This window comes from Thalia democratica, chromosome 4 (genome assembly GCF_965202585.1).
Source record: "Thalia democratica chromosome 4, ktThaDemo2.hap1.1, whole genome shotgun sequence".
In the NCBI taxonomy this organism is placed as follows: domain Eukaryota; kingdom Metazoa; phylum Chordata; class Thaliacea; order Salpida; family Salpidae; genus Thalia; species Thalia democratica.
This window is the reverse complement of record NC_139168.1, coordinates 63,399,276-63,418,080: the sequence shown is the minus strand read 5'-3', so window position 1 is coordinate 63,418,080 and position 18,805 is coordinate 63,399,276. Positions and strand designations below refer to the sequence as shown.

General features: G+C 26.5%; 1 protein-coding gene across 2 annotated transcripts in view; it reads left to right on the top strand.

Moving 5' to 3' along the window:
• Nucleotides 1-18,523, top strand: part of LOC145835304 (uncharacterized) — a 171,681-nt gene extending 153,158 nt beyond the window's left edge. Inside the window, exons 5-8 of one of the 2 annotated variants that reach the window (XM_082942874.1) lie at nt 17,361-17,420; nt 17,553-17,612; nt 17,904-18,089; nt 18,429-18,523. In XM_082942874.1, the coding sequence (XP_082799000.1) occupies nt 17,361-17,420; nt 17,553-17,612; nt 17,904-18,082 (299 nt within the window). In that variant the 3' untranslated portion in view covers nt 18,083-18,089; nt 18,429-18,523. Of the gene's footprint in view, nt 1-17,360; nt 17,421-17,552; nt 17,613-17,903; nt 18,104-18,428 lie in introns of both variants that reach the window. The other variant, XM_082942875.1, reaches the window with a different exon arrangement.
• Nucleotides 18,524-18,805: the final 282 nt, after the last annotated feature.

Sequence of the window (18,805 nt, the reverse complement as noted above, 5' to 3'; positions counted from 1 at the left end):
GGAAGAAGGCGAAGCGCAAGGCCGCCTTCCTCAAGCGCAACGAGAGGAAGCAGGCGAAGAAGGTGTTCGTCGACAAGTTCAGCTCCATGGTGCTGATCAAGCAGGAGGCCGAGGAGATGATGACGGACGCCCTGCAGGAGGAGGACGCGGCGGTAGGAGGCCAGGCGGAAAATATTTTCAGACGCAAGTTCAGCAAGTCTTCCAACTCGAGTTTTTCTTAACTTTTTGTTATTAGTTTAATCATGTTACTAGTTGATTTTTTTGAGATGCTATTATTTTTTTTGATTATAGAAAGTTTCACTGTGATAAAATGCCAAAGAGTTTACTGTGATCTTTTATTTTGAATGTCATAACTGTGATTGTTTATATATATATTGCATTTCTATTTGATTTTTTTGAGATTACTTGAGCTTTTATCACTGAAGTGTTTTACGGCTTTTTTTTTTGAAACTTAGCACTATTAGAAAAAAATAACTTTTCATTTTGATTGGGATTACTTTAAAAGGTTATTAACTCGGTACAATTAGATGTTTATTGCATTTGCAATTTATTTAGGTCAAATATGCATAATTGTATTACCTCTTGATTTATGCTTGAAGTTTTTCTTATCTGTATAGTTATTAATCATGCAGGTTTTGTGTACTTTGAAGTATTTCAAACTTTTAATGAAGATTTTAACACAAATAAAATCAAGCGATTATTTTGAATATTTAACAATTTTTAGACACTAACTATGTACTAAGCTTAAAATTAGCTGACCAACCGAAATATTTTAATTTCAAATAACCAAAAAGTTACTAACTTTTTGCTTATATTTAATAAGGTTTGTTTTTGTTTAACTTGAAATTTTATTCAGTTGTTCACTCATATAAAAACTTGGCAATATGGCTTTGCATTTTAATAATTTTCAGTTGTTTTCGTTTACTTTAAGTTTTTAGATAAACACAGTTAGAGTTTAATGAATAATTTAAAATACTTCAAATTTTAAATGTTTTGGGTAGAAACTATAAACTACTTTTTATTCAGTAGAATGAAATTTAAAAATTTTTTTAAACAAAATTATCTTGTTTTAATTAATTAACTAGTTAAGTTGTACATTACTCTTAACATTAAATCTAATTTAAACTTATTTGGATGAACTTAACAAAAAATGTTTTGAAATTAGCTGATTAGTTTTTAATGCAAATATGTTTTTAAATTTTTAGTATTAAAATAAGTTTACAGGTACGAATAACAATGAAACTATTTTTTTCTCAAAAATTGATGAATTCTTTGGTTTTACATTTCTTGTGAGAATAAAGCCTTGTAAAATTAATTTTCAAAAAAACTTGTTATATTTTGATTTATAATTTATAGTAACAAAAAAAAATTATAGCTTTATAATTACTACAAAACTAAAGCTAAGTTTTGTTCAAAAAAAAAGTTTATTTAAACTTTATTTAGCGTTTCATTACGATTACAAACTTAACCTCATACTGTATACAATTTCAAATTTTAGATTTTTTTATAACTGACCTCTAGATAAAAGCTTTGAAACATAGCAATATTGAATGCATCTGAACTAAACGATTTAATTATTTAAGATATTTAACTTTCTACAAAACTAACTGTGCCAAAGAGTGTAGCACACTTGAAATACTTTTGTTACTAGTTGTTACTCTTTGAATTTGGACTTTGTCAGTTAGTGACATTGAACTTAATTAACTTATTAAAAAAAACTTTAATCTTTTTTTTTTAATAAAATTACACAACTATCATTTAATAAAACAACTTATTTTGAACGCAGTTTAACTTGAAGAACAAATTAAGTATGGAGGTTGATAGTAAACTGTTTTTGTGAAATACAAAAATCTAACCGATGTGGATTACAAGCAAATTTTAAGTTCATTAAAAGTATTATAAACACAATAACTTATTAGAGTAAAGTCACTTCAACTTTTATAGTTTAAGTTGCCTGGTACCAAATCATTATGAATACATATATGGGATTAGGCTTTTAAAAGGTAAAATAAGGTTGTCTAAATAATTAAACTGTATGCCTTCCTTTTTAGATCAACTAGATTTTACAAATTTATATAGGAATGTTAAAACGGATTGGGCATTTAAATTACTTAAAACTTAAAAGGAGTTTTTCTGTAATTTTTTTTTTAATATTTCTTTTAAACTACTTGTGTAATGCTTTCAAAACAAAAGAGCTTAAGGTTTTGGTAAATTAAGGCATTAATGATTTAAAAAGCATTTATTCTTGATAAATTTGATTTGAATAAAACAAAAGGTATCAGAGCAATCTATAATTAAGTACAGTAACATCTCGGATCTTTACGCACTCGTGACATTACGCACTCTCGTTTAGTTACGCATTTCAGAATTCTATAAAATTCAGAAAATTAAAACTTTAATTTTTTTAATATTGTCACAAATTAGGTTTAATGTATATTTTTAAATTAAAATATGTTTTTGAATGCTAACACACCTCTCTATATCTTTAGACTTTGTGAATTTATGTTCCTTGACTAATTGATAAACATTTAGTTATACCTCAGTATATCAGAAATTTTGTAAACAATAAGAGATTAAATCAAAATTCTGAAATAAACATGACTGTTTTTAATAATGAAATTATAATGAAATAATGACAGTTTAAAACACTAAGAAATAATACAGCAGTCTTGCATTATATATTAATAAACACCATTTTATAATTGTAAAGAAATGCTTACTTATAAATTGAACTTGCTAAGTAGAATAGAATATAAATGTCACATATAAATAAAGATAAAGATATTTTCTACTTATTATTAAAATAGTAAAATTATTTTTACTCGTGTTATTATTTCATAGAAATTCAAATCCTTTTTTTTAATATATGTATAGTTTTATCTGTTATTTTCATATTTGTAAATAAAGTTAACAAATTGTTAAAAGTGGGAAAGTGCCCAGTCTGCTTTTAACTAGAAGCAATATTAAAAAACAGCCATTTTAGTGAGTATATTTGGTACCTCTCGTTTCTTTACGATCTCGCATATCTTTACGCACTTTTTATGTGGACACAATGTGCGTAAATAAGCGAGAGGTTACTGTAATCGTAAATTAAATAACAGCAAAAGAAAACCAAAAGAAAGAGGCATACTTGTAAAGTTATATTAAAATTCTTTTAAGCTCAAACCAACTTCATATCACGGAAGTCTTTAACTAATGAGACACACTTTACCTAAGTTTTCCGACTCCTTTTCTATATAGATATTTTACACTAAACAAAAACACTTTTTAATGTCTGAAGAGGTACGCAGCCGGGTTAAATGTTCACCCGCGTTAGTTACGCCTTACGCACTAAATCTTGAAATAAACAAAACAGTAAATTTCACGATGTACTTCACGCGGTTGCGTACTTAATGAAGGTGCGTACTTTACGCGGATGCGTATCTCTTTAAGTGCATACTTGCGCTAAAGTGACGCCGTGCACAAGTGACCCTGTGTGCAAAAGAGTCGCCGTACAAAAGTAACTCACCGTGCAAAAATAACCCTCGGTGCAAAAGTGACGCCGTGCAGAATTTTCCACTCGTGCAAAAGTGTCATCGTGAAAAAAAAGTTTTAGTGCAAAAGTTTTCCCACGTGTAAAATAAACACCTACTCATCGTATAGTATATAAACTGTGTTTTTAAAATTGTATTAAAGCAAGGTATCAAAATCAAAGAAAAACTTGTAGGAGACAAACTTAGAAACTTAGATGAAATTAAATAAAAAATACAGGATCAAATCTATCAATTAAATCAAATAGTATTAGGACTTCGTAACATTTAACTTTGTATGTTATAAAGGATGTTTAAAAGCCAACCTTATACTTAAAATAAGACTGTGTTTGTTACTTAAAACAATGTTCGTTTTTTGAAAACATTTCGAAGAAAGTTGTGCAAATAACTCAATCAGTTAAGTCTAATTAGTTATAGTTTCTGTCTTTCAATTAAATTGAGTCAATCAAATTAAAGTATAACCAGTATTTCATTCGGCTATCTTCAATATTGCTGTGATGTCTAGTGCTTTTAAATAAAGTGTATAAATGCTTTCGTTTACGGTTCGTGTTATCATTAAACAATTTGTTAAAAAAGTAAATTATTTTTAAAACATTAAAAGCGAAATTTTAATTGATATTAATAAGAAGCAAATAACAAGCAAACGAAAGCCACTCACTGTTGCTCACGCATGCGTCATTCTTTTACGTCGGTCTGCGTCAGTTTCTGTTAGTTTTATTTAATTTGATAAAAAATCCAACTAACAAATTATTTTTACTGCGTGCTTAATTTTTATTTCCACTTACACAACAACGACAGTCTAGTACAGGGGTCGGTAAAGTGCGGCCCGCGGGCCAAATGCGGCCCTCAAAGACAAAATATGTGACCCGCGAGACATTTTCCAGCTAAAATCATACTTTTTTAAAGTAATAAGTATACAAGTTTTTGAGGTAAAAGCATAAAATTTGGCTGTTATTTAAGCTATAACTCATTACTAGTGCTTTTTTAAAGCTTTTTTTCAGTTTAAAATAGATTTATCGTGGTGATTATTGCAGTTATTATATGAAAATTGCGACCCGCGAAGACCTATATAGTGCGGCCCGCGAGCATTTTATTCACAAAAAAATGGTTCGCGACTTATAAAAGGCTGCCGACCCCTGCTCTAGTACTACACGTTAATGCAATTTCTAAATTTATTACTTTACAAAAAGCGTTTAAAAGATTTAGTATGTTATTTATACATTTTTAATAATAATTTGACATTTATTTTTAATAACTTTGAAATTGTTATAAAAGTGAAAAATAATAGAATTTATTTTATTTTAAACACAAATGTTTTCATACAACATAAGTGTATTACTAAACTTTTCTATTACATATGTATTTGTCATTGTGTGACGTATTTTTATGCAGCATAAACAAAATAAGTTAGTCTTTAATGATTAAGCTTGCATTAAACTACTAATCTTGCAGGAATAACTAAATTTTAAAAAGTTAATTTTGACTTAGCTTTAGATCGGTTGATTTTCATTCAAAAAGGTTATCTTCAGATAAAAACGTACTGTTTTTTTTTTCTTAGCACGGTCAACAAAGCCTAACCTGAACGATTTATTTCAGGAAAAAAGCTTAAACTTGAAAAAGAAATGGAGAAAAAGCAGGCTGTTGTCTTCCTTGTTGTTTCCGTTGTCTGCCTACTGGCGTTGGTTCTGAGCCTGGCTCTTACATTGGGAGTTTCAAGCGATCATAATACAAGCGATCATAATACAAGCGATCAAACTGTTGCACCAGGTTTGTAAGACTTGGTTTAAATATTCTAGCCAGTTGTTTTAACTTGTTGTTTAACTTAAAAACAATGTAAGTTTTAAAACAGAAAATCATACATTTATATTTTTTTAATATTAGTTAAATGAAAGTTAGAAAACTGTTTTTTGTTAGACAATAGTTTAAAGACAAAGTCTTTAATAGAAAGTCCAATAAATAAATAAACTAATAAAACGAAACGAATCTAAAAATAGTTATGTTTAAGTTAATTGTATCTTAAATAATAACTTAAAATTTACCACCATAATTATATAACTAATATAATCAGTGCAAATTTTAGTATATTGTGCTAACTAGCGCTTAACTTAAGTAACTAAAGTGCAGTTTACTATTTTATTATATTTGAAAAGTCGTAATTTTTCTTAGCCATCGAAGCCTGGTAGAGAATAAAATATCAAATTTGCACTGATATTATTATTTAAATAAGCTCGTTACATTTCAGGAAATAGAGCAATATTTTTAAGTTAAGCCAACTAACTATAATTATCTTCTACAAAACAAACCTTCGTTGAAGATTTGAAACTGTAACATGTAAAAATAGAGTTTCTTGAATTGCAAACAGCAATATCTGCTATATTATTCAGAGCCAGTCTACACTTTCGAAATTGTGCAACAGATAAAGAATTTCGCAGATGCGAGCACACATTGTAAGAGTGAGTATAAAGGCTTTCTTGCCATGTCCACTAATTTCGAAGATTGGAAGGATAAAAGCTCAAGATTGTTAGTTTAATTTAGCAGTTAATTTTCATTCACATTTGTTTTTCTTCGAACTATTTTTTTTCGAGTCAAGAAACACAGGTTGAAGTTTATTATTATTACAAAACAAAGCAGTTTTTTAATTAAATGCAAGATTTTCTTATAATGTTAGTATATGACAAAAAAAAAACCAGCATATTTAATTGCTTTAAAACAACTTTAGAAATTATTAGCTGAATTTAACTATTTTATTAACTAAAAACAAGCACATATAAAGTAAGTTAAAAATATATTGTACTTGTCTATGATGTTGCGCCTTCTTGCTGTATGAATTTTAAAGTTACAAAAAAAGTAATGAAGACATTTTTTATACATTAAACTAACTAAACCATTAAACCGTTTCGCCAAACTGGACAACAGGTTACATGACAACTCAAATTCTGATAATTCAAATTCTTAAAAAAATATCTAAAAGACTATATCTCAATAAGCAATAAAAATTTGAAGAAAGTAAAAAATACATATGTAGTGTATATGTATATAAGTAATATTTTTTATATTTGACAAATGTACATTACTATTTTATTTGTGGCTTTTTCAATTTTTTTAAGAATATGAATTGTCAGAATTTGAATTGTCATGTACCCTGACGACATTGGAGTGATTTTCGTCATAATGGGGAAATAACTAACTATTAAGGGATTGAACAACTAAATACGGAATGAAAGGCGGTCTCTAACAGAAGGTGCGAAATTCTTAAACTATCAAATCAAGTTTAGAAAAGCCTGAAAAATATCCTGATTTTTGATATTCACAGGAAAAAGCTATTATTGTTGAGGCTATTAATGCATTATTTACAGAAAATTTTTGGGGAACATCTGGCAAACAGCCTCTGGTATGACGTGGACAGGAATGAAAAAGGCAAACGGAAAGCTGACCACTGAGTACGGGAAAGTTGTTGGGGATTTTTCAAAAGTGACGGGAGTGAATTTCGACACAGGTTCCGACGGGGCCATTGCGGTCGATGAGACGGGTGCGGTTAAAAACTGGGCCGTTACTTACACATCGTTTTTCATATGCCAGTTTTTGAAAGAGTAGAACGTTTAAAAAGTCAAATTAAAGGTGAATTTTCATCTTTGACTTTCATTCTTATTTGATTCACATTGTAAAATTTTTTATAAACTGTCATATAAGATACATACATCGGTCAGTGTTCGATTCAAATACTTTTTTAAACTCTTAAGTTCGGTTTTTTTATATTTTTTGCTTTTGTAATACGTTTAAAATATTGCATACATGTTTCTATGTTTATAGTAATTGATACAAAACTTTATTGTTTTAGTTTAAAACTTCAGTTTATTCAAGTGATCATGTATATTATATTTTGAAGTATATCATTTGAGAATTTTTAGAAGTACAATTATAAGCATAACATTTTAAAGTTATTCTGAATAAAAAAAGCCTAACAATTACAATATTTTTTTCTTAACATTAGAAGAAAAATAGTTGCTTGAAGTAAAAGTGAACAGTCACCGCTGCAATTTATGACACATCTATGAGTGATCGCTTTTTAATCAATGCAGCAAGTTTATTACAAACAAGCTAACTTTTTATTCTAGTTTTTTCTGTTTACGTTTTAGCTTTTTCGAATATGCATAACAAGAAATAACGTTTATCTTTTAAATAAAAATCATTTCAATGGCATAAACACTTGAATTTTTAATCTTTTAAACTCCTGTGTTTTATAATGTTAAATTTCTTTGTATTTTTTATATAAAATTATAAAATTCTAGTTATGGTATTCTATTGCAGTAAGTATGTTAATACAAAGATTAATTAAAATATCTTAACTTCAAAGTGTTTCCAAGTTTAACAGAAATATACAGCTCGAAAAAACTTACAACAGATAGCATATATAGTTACACAATTTAAAACTTTATAAATAGCGTGTTTTTAGTATTATTGTTGTCGTTTATTGTCGTAATTTTGTAATGTACATTTTATTTAATTTTGTTTCAGGTAAAATTTCTACTATCTTAGATATTTTTTGTTGAACAGTTTCGTCTTACAAACAACTTCAAATTCATAATTATAATAAAACTCTAATTTAAACACTTTTAACAGACTTTTATGCTTTGTGACGTAACATTTTATAGTTAGGTATTTCAAAATTACTGTTTATAACTAAAATTACACTATAATGTTATTAGTTTTTAGCATGTTTATTCTGATGATGAGCTAAACGAAAATTAATAAATTTAATTTATAAACCTTTTTTAATTTTTTAGTTAAAACCAGTACCAAAACCAAACTGTTCAGATAACATATACTTTTTAATCGTTTAAAAAAATAGTTTGTGCACAGGAAAATAACTTATTTGCATTTTAGTTTAATACTAGCACCAACAACTTATACAATATGCAATTTTAGAAGCAAAAAATAACACTTCAATAATTTTGTACACTTTATTTTTTAAGGGCGATGTAAAAAGACTTGAAACAAAAACTTTGTATAGCTTTCAGTTTAAAACAAACTGAAGCGCTTATATAACTAAAGAATTTAAATAAAAAAGATTTCAAACTCTAAATAGCCGATGTATTTTCAAATTTTAAGAAACAATTTAAATTCAGAATCAAATAACGTATGCTTCCAAAATTAAAAAAAAACATGCTTGCTAATTCAAATTTTTGATTAACACATTATACTTTGTAGCGTTTTGCTAACTAAAAAAACATACTCATTTATTTATTTACTTAAGGATTAGAAAATAATCGATTAAAAATATTAAACTTTGGAAACATCAATTAAAAGTTAAGTTGTCCACTTACTAGTTTTCCTCTTTTTTTAACATACAATTTATTGTTCAGCCCACTGGCCTGCTAAAATTACTAACAAACGGGCGATGACACCCACTTCGGGAAATCCTGCTGTAGACTGAAAAAAGCTGACTTAATTATAGTTTAGTAATTTTATCTTTTATATAAGCTATTTTTGAGTAGTTTTTAGGCTTTAATACAAACAGATTAATTTAAGTATTCGTTTACAATTTTCTTTTATTTAAATACACTAACTTTATTTAAAAAATAGGGAAATTTAGTTATACTGTATAATTAACATACTTAAAATTTAAACATTTACCAAAAACAATAAACATAGAACCTAAGAGATACTTTTAATAACACTTCATTGATTGAGAATCAAAAAATATATTACTTATTTTCGTAAAAAAGCTAAAGTTGTTTTAAGCTTAGTTGTTAAACATTTAGCAACAAAAGTTATTTCCACTACAAAAATTCCTTTTTCAAATGTTTTATAGTATTTAGTTTACTGGTCTACACACCTACTAAACAGTACAAAACAATTATTAAAAAAAATGGTTCGTACTTATTTAAATTTTAAGGTTATATTTTAAACTCTTTGAGTTGTTCATTTATTTAAACTGATTTAGTCATGCTATAGTATGAAGTCAAAAACTAAAGACACATATAGAGGCCTTTATTTAAGTGTAGCACTGGCTAACTTCGTTTTAAAATAAGTAGCAAGCCTATGGCAAACTTTTAAAAAATTCAGATTTATTTAAATATTGTATAATACTTAATTAACTCTAATCACAAACAACATTTAAAAAACAAAAAAAACATGTGTTACCCCGTACTTTTGTGACTTTTGTTCAAAAATAATGTAGATTCTTGATATAAAAAGTAAGAATTTTATAACTGATGGAAAATTTAAACTAGTGGCAAATGTTGTGTTTCAAATTTTGCTAATGACGTTCATATTTTCTAGCTAACACTCGAGCATCATCTTACATAAATTTACTTGCAATTTGACAAATAATCACACTCAAACATAGCGAGTATTAAAACAAAATTATTAAAAAAGATAGCTTATAATTTTGTTATTTATATAAATAACTTACGAATAAGTTATACAGTATAATTGTAATAATAAAAAATAAAGAACAAAGTTAGTTTTAAATTGCCGAGTTCTCAAGTCCGCTTAAAAACTAAATCGTAACTCTGCAGAGCCTACGAAAGAAAGAAAACTGAACTGAAGAAAACTCAAAGTCTAGGAACGAGATCCAATCTGCAAATATCTTCATGCAGCTCCAATAAAGAATTGGAAAAACTACATCAGTCTTTTTGAGTGTTTAAAGCAATTAAAAGAACTTCAAAACACTGTCCATATTAGCTTTTTAGTATAAATTTTCGCTTTTTCTTACATTTTATGTCAAAAACTGTTACAACTTTTTTTTTCTCAGAAGTTTGTTAATATTTTATTAAATTTTTTTGTTTAACTTTATTACTGAAATAAATATATTTCATGCTAACTTTTAATTTAACTATTAATTTTTTTTTCTTTGATATTGCTGTAGTGTTGTTTTTAAAAAACATATACATTACACAGGATTACACTGTTGTTCTTATAGAATATTATTAAAATTAGTAAGTTGCACAAATGTTTTATCGCCAAGGTACTTTAAGTCAGTTTTGATTTTTTTTTTTAATTTAAAATAGAAAAGATTCAACAAGTATTTTTTTTTGTTACAACTACTTTTACTTCTATTTTGCCTTTATTAACTTTTACTAATGACTTGTGGTGCTCTAGTAGAAATTATTTATATGCAGAAAAAACTTTACGTTTCATATACACTTTAATTAAAATGCATTCGAATTCGGTGTTTAAATAATTTATTATTAAAAGTAATATTTTATACAAATGCCAAACGAAGAATTGCAAATATTAAAATAAAGAAAAACTAAACGATCAGGTTTCAAATTCTGTTTTAATGTCTACTATATAAAATTAGAAAGTTATTTAAAATTTTTGTCGACAAAACTTTAAAACTTTTCCTTAAAACTAATCTTATTATTATGTACAAATCTCGTTTTAACAATAAGAATGATTTTTAATTATTTTTAAAATTCCACGCTAAAGTAGCTTTATATTGAAACTCTTAAGAAAATTAAAGCATTTCAATAAAAGGCTAATATCTTGTATGATCAAATGAATAAATATTAAAGTTTTAAAGTGACAGTAGTAAATCATTTAGACTTAATGATTACTGTGTAGCTTTTAACGCATAACTTAGAAAAAGTTATACAAGTTTCTAATCAAAGGTTGTATTTTACCTTCATAATATTTTAACTAATCTTTGAAAAAAAAAATTTATTTTGTAAAAATGTTAAGTATTTTTTGAGATATACCTTTAACAAGTTTCAAAAGTTACTAAAATGGGGTTATTTTTAGTAAATATCAGTTTTCTACTTTTATCTATATTTTTTTAATTTTTTTTTGCCATCATAATATTTTTATTTAAGTATTAAGGAGTGTTTTTATTTTCCAGTATATATTAGTTTTTTAGTTGGCCCTTCAAACATTGTTTTAAGAATTCGAATTGTTGAAGTTTGAAACTTCACGTAACTGCTTTTATTACATACGCAGATAACAATATGTCTTCTTCTATACCCTTATCTACCTGTATTTTAGTGTTTTCAATTTAAATTCACTTTTGTTTTGATACTTCAACTGTTCGTAAGCTTACCTAATAGTACACAGACATAAGGTTTTAAAAAGTTGTAGACTAAGTAAAAAGCGTACAGTTTTTGTTATAAATTTAAAACGCTTTGATAAAAAGTTGTTTAACCTCATTATAAGATTTGATATTAAAATGTAACAAAACAAAATTATAGTAAAATATCAAAATAAAATTTAGCATTCCACTATACTTTTCTTTACTAAATTTATTTCTAATTGTAGTACTGTTTAGCTTGACGTGAAACTCTTAAACTAGATGTTATCATAGATAATCTTCTTATAAATCCATATCTATCTCTAGTTACACTAGTTCTTTTCACTTTAAAATTACTTATGTTTTCACCGTAAGCTTACATAAAGTACACCGACATAAAGTTAAAAAAAGTACTACTAATTGTAGTAGTGTTAAATTGTTTTTAGAAACTCTTAATTTAGAATTTAGATGTTGTCATAGATGAACTACTAAAAGCAGTATTAATCTGTATCCATTGCCTAATTAAAAGAAAAGAAACAAATACCAGTTGTATCAGTTTTATTAAGAAATGCATTATATTACAAATGCATAAAAAACAAAGGTACTGGACATAAAACCATAAAATTTAATCGTCTTCTGCTTTTGTAAGCTTTCCTTACATTTTTGAATGAACTTCTCAGTCCTTTAGCAAAACTCGAAGCCAGCCTCTTCGCCTTTGACTTAGCTTTTACTTCTGGTTGCAGCTGGTCGGGAGAAACTCGATTTGATCTAAACCATCTGAACTTTTTAGATTTTGATTTCATCTTTCGTTCATTGCTAACTTCAAAAGTCTTCTTCAATGTTTTGATGTTGGACGATTTTACTGAGCTACAGATTTCAGTATCTGGTTGAAAGTGGCTTTCGATGCCAGGACTTTTGGTGAGAAAAAATTCACTATCATCAGACAAGCTTTCATAATCTAGCGTCAGTTCTCTTTCGAATGAGCTGAAACTAAACGCTTCTTCAATATTTTTGTCTTTTCCAGATAATTTATTATCAATTAACATTTCACTTCCAAGTTTCATTACCTCATTGTTTTTCTTTACAGAAATTTTTGCATCGTTATCTCCCATGTCAAAGTTTCTTTGCTTTCCCAGCTCTGTAGAGACTTTAATGCTTGATTTTGTTTTCAACGACATTAGACAGTCTTTTGCTGCATCAATAGAAACAATGTCATATTGTTGCTCGTTTTCAGGAATGTTGCTTTCCACTTCATTGTTTTTAGTGGAATCAATCACCATATTGAAAGAAGCATCAACATAATTAAGTTCATCATAATACTCCGTTATAAGGCTGTCATTCCTTTCGTTTTGTACCAACGAAGGAACATTTAAGAACTCAAACTCATTTTTCAAATTAGACTCAGTTTTGTTTCCACTACAAATCTCAGAAGTTTGAGTTGGTACATCATTATCATGTACAACAATCTCATTCGCTTTTTCAAAGTTAGTTTGCTGCTGACTAGCATTGAAACTGTTAGTTGACAAGTTTTCTTCTACTGCAGTCAGCATTGTATTCATAAGATCATTTATAATAAATGCGTTTTCCATTGTGCTTTTTAAAACGTGTTGTTTTAAAAAAGATAGTTTAAAATTAATTAAAAATTATTCATCGAAATTTTATTGACGTAACAATAGGTTTTAAAGTTTTAGTTAGTTTTTTAATATTCTACAAAATTCATTAAAATATTATTGTTACTTTTACTGAATAAAAAAATGATGCCGACTGAATATTTAGAACTAGATACGAAATTAAATTAAAAACAGTAAAAAGGTAAAATAATTGTCGGCAAAGCTGTTTTTAAAAGCATATAGCACAAAATATAAAAAATTATTCAGACAAGAATAACAGACAAACTTATATATATATTAGAATATAAGTCTTAAATATGTTTAGAACACAGTAAAAGACTTTCAAATACTCTTTTAAAATGTCATCAGATAAGCAAACAACTAAAGGATAATTATTTTAAAAGATTTACATTTTTTTGCACATTAAGGGTTTTAGTACTTTCAAAAGTTTTACTCTCGTCCTCAACAAATTTTGATAAAAATTAAACAAATTTTCAAAACTACTAAGAAAATTAAGTTTGTTTTTACTTAAGTTCAACATAATTGAGTATGAGAGTAACATTAGTTAAAATTATACTATGACTACTTGAATACGCACTTTCTTTTAAGTACGCACTTTTCGGCTGTGTTCAAATTACGTTGAGAAGACTGTTTTTAGCTGACTTTTATTGATGAAAAATTAGTTATCTATCAAAAGATGTTGAAGTTAAATTAGCGTAATACATATTAAAAAAAAAAGCTTTTCGTGACCACCTAAGTTAGGGTCGGCAACTCACAACCCGCGGCTTGCATCCGAATGCAGCACTCTCTGGCGGGAAAATTTTTGTCTAGTATCAGAAAAAGTTGGTTTGTATAAATATCATTGAGTATTATTATAAGAAATAACTTAAAACGTGCTCATAATTTCGTTTTGTAGTACAATGTAGTAATGGATAACCCATCGTTTCAGCATGTTTATATTTTTAAAGGGTGTTTTTTAACTTTTTAGTATATATTTTTTAATTAGCGTGGAATGGTTTTTTGTAAATCTGAACCGCTGAATATAAATTTTGCCCACCCTTAAGCTAATCTACCTCAAAATCCTTAAAATATTGTTTTTTAAAGATGAAGACGTTAAAACTTACTTGATGTATTAATTAGTAAAATAAACACTAAACCTAAAATAAATTGTATATTTTCTTTTACTTTGTTTAAAGTGAAGTAATAACTAAAATAAAAAACTTTCCAAAAGTTTCAAATTAGATGCAAATAAACATGAGGTAATGTTAAGCATCGACTTAACTAAAACAACATTGTGAAAAAGATTGACTAGCTGTAATATTATTTAAGATGATTTAAAAAATAAATTCAAAGTACTTTTTGTCAATCAATAACAGGTTAAATTTTTCTTAAATAAGAGTTATTTAACTTACACTAACTTTGGTTTTCTATTTATTTATTAGTTAACCTAACGTATACGGTACTTTGAATTATGCTATTTAACTTTTGTATAAATTTAAAACTATTTGTTAATAGGTTCTTATCATTAAGGCTTCCCGTAAACTGTACTTGAGATCATTGTTTACCTTTTATTTCAGATCCCAAAACATCTAGTGCTAGTTTCAAAAGTTTACATTGTTGCGGCCCGCGGATTGCAGCATGCCGATCTTTGAACTAGAACCAAGTAGAAAAAATAAAAAGATTAAAGTTTTTACATAGTTTATTTATACTTTCTTTTGATACGTCATTACGTGTTAGATTTTATATAAACACTTTTAAAACCAACTTAATTAAAGTATTTAGATGTTAAATTTACTATAATGTTGATTTATATTATAATACAATTTAAAATAATTAAAATGAGTTCATAACTAAAAATTAATGGAAGTTTTTAAGGCAACTAAAACTTTTAAAGCTAAATTTCGAAAACCATCTTACAAACTTTAAAGAAAAAGGAAGGTTTTTATTCTTTCCATTTTAATCAAAATTTCCAATGTACAATTGTTATAACACAACGTAATTTATGACAATATGACTAAAAGTAAAACATTAAAGTAATTTTGATAAACACAACGGTTAATTTTTATAGTTTTAAGGTAGATTAATTTATATAATAATTAAATATATACAACATAACCTTTATTTCTTATGTTTAATACTCCGATATAAAAACGAAAACAGTATTTTATACTATAATATAAGTGTTTTTGTTGTTTAGAATTTTAGATAACAGTTTAAAAAGAGCTTTTTTATTTCTGAAATTGTGTATTTTCAAGCATTAAGTATTAATATAATAAAGTTAGTTTATAATGCTTAACAATAATAGATCTATTTCACTAAAAATACTACAAAAAATATGTAACTAAATCCAAAATAACCTTAGACTTTAAAAACTTTACTAAAATAACTCAGCTATGTACATCGAGAAAAAACATAAAATAGTTTTGTAATAGTAAAGTACTAAAGTTAGTAATTATACTAAAAACTTACAAATGAAATGTTTTTCTTTTAGTATTTTGGCCTAGCACTAAAAATTTAACGAATGCAATTCAAATAAGATTATGTCTATATATATATATATATATATATATCTATATATATATGGATATAAGCTAGTTTAACTTGTATTTAGTTGTAGTAAATGAATTACGAAATTATGCATTCTTCAAAAAACTTACAAGTTTTTATTAGTACTTATTAGACTATTTTTGATAACAGTACATTTTTGTTGAGAAGTTTTGTTTTCAAATAAAATGCAACTTTATGGAACAACCATGTTAATAAAAAATAAGTATTAAACACCTTTCCAGTATGTCTTAGAATCCAAATATGTGTAATATTGTTTTAAAATAAACTTATAAAAAGTGTAAGAGCATTTACAACTATATTTTTGTCATGAAACATTTATTTTATTGTTTTATTCAAGTAATAGTTTGTTAATCTACTTGCGTAATACAAAAGTATACATGTAAATAATTGAACTCATTAAGTTCTAGATCTAATATATTATCAAGCGTTTATTGTCATCGTGTTTAGTACGTTTAAAGAAAAATTTGAATTGGTATATTTGTAACTGTTTGTTTTAATATAGCTTTTAGGTTTTAATCCATAATTGTTTATTTTACAGTTAATTGGACGTGAAAGTGCGGTCTTTAAACAAACAAAGCGTCGCTTCTGTTTATTTAAGGATAAAAGTAAAGTGATTTAGTAGTTAAATGTCAAAATATGATTAGTGCATTTCAAAAAGCGGTTGTCAAAACTAAACACAGTCTAACTTTGTGGCTTCTGATACCGGAATTAGATTAATGCTGCCCTTGCTAAATACTTTGTGATTTTTGGTGTTAAATTTTAGTATAAAACGCTGCACACATGAACTTAAAGTATTCATTATCATTTTACTGATATTAAAATGAAACTGATTGTTCTTATCGCTCTTGTCGGATGTGCTCTTGCCATCCCAAACCCATGCCCAGAAGAAATTGTTATTCCAGGTAAATCTAATAAAAAGTAATAAAACAACTAGTAGTTTATACATAGGTATTTTAAAAGAGAGTAAAAAGTTGTACAGTTTCCAACTTGAAAGAACAAAGTTTTCTTTGGTTAATGTTGCTACCAATTCTTGTTACACAGATTATAATTTTTTTTTTACAAATTAATATAAATATACAACTATGTTTTTGAAGTTTAGTGTTAAAAAGAATGAATGATGATTAACACAAAAACTTTTAATACAACTTTAAGTTTTCATTTTATTCTTATTATAGGTAATAAAGCTATATTTTTTTTAAGTTGCTACTAAATCATTTCAATATTTTCTATTGAGATATATAACATGTTTCTCTTTAGTAATTTCTTATAAAAGATGTGTATTGTTTTATACGATATCATACATTTGTTATTTATAATTAAATCAAATTTTTATAGACTTGCCATCTCCATCAGAAAAGTTCGGACCAGCCAACGGGCTTAAAATTCCAGGTAAATAATTTTTTTTTAAACTAAAATCTACAATAAAAAAGTATTTGAAAATTTTGCTTGGATATTTAGGAGTTAATTTTACTAACTTCATTTAGATTTTATATAGTTAACTTTTGAATTACTTGCTTTACTATGTAATAAAAATAGTTTTCTATTTATAAACTTACGTGTTAACTATGTTGTCTATTTTCTATAAAAGGTAATAGTAAAAAACTGATACTTATTCTAGTTTATAGTTTTAATTTTATTTTACAGACTACCACCCATACACTCCAAAAGAAAAATATGGACCAACTAACGGACTCAGAATCCCGGGTAAAACAAAAATAAAATAGAGTTTTAAGTATAGAAATTTGTAAAATGTTTTTAGAAATTTACTAGTTGTAAAAGAAGCAGATGTAACATCAAGCTCATATATAAAATAAAACTAAATAACTTGTTTTACAGATTACCACCCATACACTCCAAAAGAAAAATACGGACCAACTAACGGACTCAGAATTCCAGGTAAAAAAAATAATCACATAAACAAGATAACTACATTTGTGTACACAAGTCAAGGAATTAACAGAATTAAAATTACTGATTTAATTGTGTGGTTTAAAAAATAAATTAGCTTATTAAAGGACACAAAAACTATATAACTTTAGCTTTTAAGTTTTTTATAAAGTATCAATTTTAAACATATCCATTTACCAAAAATGGTTTATCTTCTGAGTTAACAATTTTGATATGATAACAAAATTGATAATACGAAAAGCTTATAATATCAAAAAGAGTTTCACCAAATTTACACAGACCACTACTACCAAAAAGGATACTCGAAAGGCTACTACCACCCAGTTAGATGCGTTCCAGTGAGAAGAAGATACAGATGTCTTCCAAGAAGAAGATCAAGGTGCATCAGAAGAAGAAGAACTTGTTACGGAAGAAGACATCATATCAGAGGCTGCGGAATCCACCACTTCCACTGTTAAGAATATGGTAACATAATTCACGTAATACTATTGATTTGTACAAGAAATATTGTGTATCTACCTTTTTAAATAAGTCGATGTTCCTAAATTTATAAAATTGATGTAAGTTGAACATAGCACTAATACATCTTTATTACAAAGTAGTGGTAGAAAACAAAGCCATTTACATTTAAATTCGAAACGTTTTTTGATAGTGTAGAAAAGATTTATTCTAAAATAAGTTATATAATTTTTTTCTAGTATATCTGACTTTAAAGCCTTGTACACTAAATTATCTCTAAACTAATTTTTTTATAAGTGATTATGTTTATGCAAAAACAATATATTTGATGAATTTTTTTTTCAGATTGACGATGAAAAATTAAGAAGAATCGAAACGAAAAATAAACTTTTACGGTTTTTCTATCTTGTGTCATTACTCAAATAAAACTTGTTTTAAAATTCGTTGTTATATTTAGTTTATAATATTTGAATTATTTGAATGTAAGCTTAAAAAAAAGAAAAATTAGTTTTACTCATGAAGTTCGAATTAGCTTAAACTATCATTGCACCTGATGAAGTTTGATAAACATATGGCTATGTGTTATATTACACAGGAAAAGAAACACTTCTTACAAGGGACGATGCGTGGGGTAGAACGCTTGAGCTGATGCTCAACCTAAAAAAATAAAATTAAAGAAAAAAGAAAGTTCATAAAAGTTTATTTTCGTAGTTGAGGCTTTT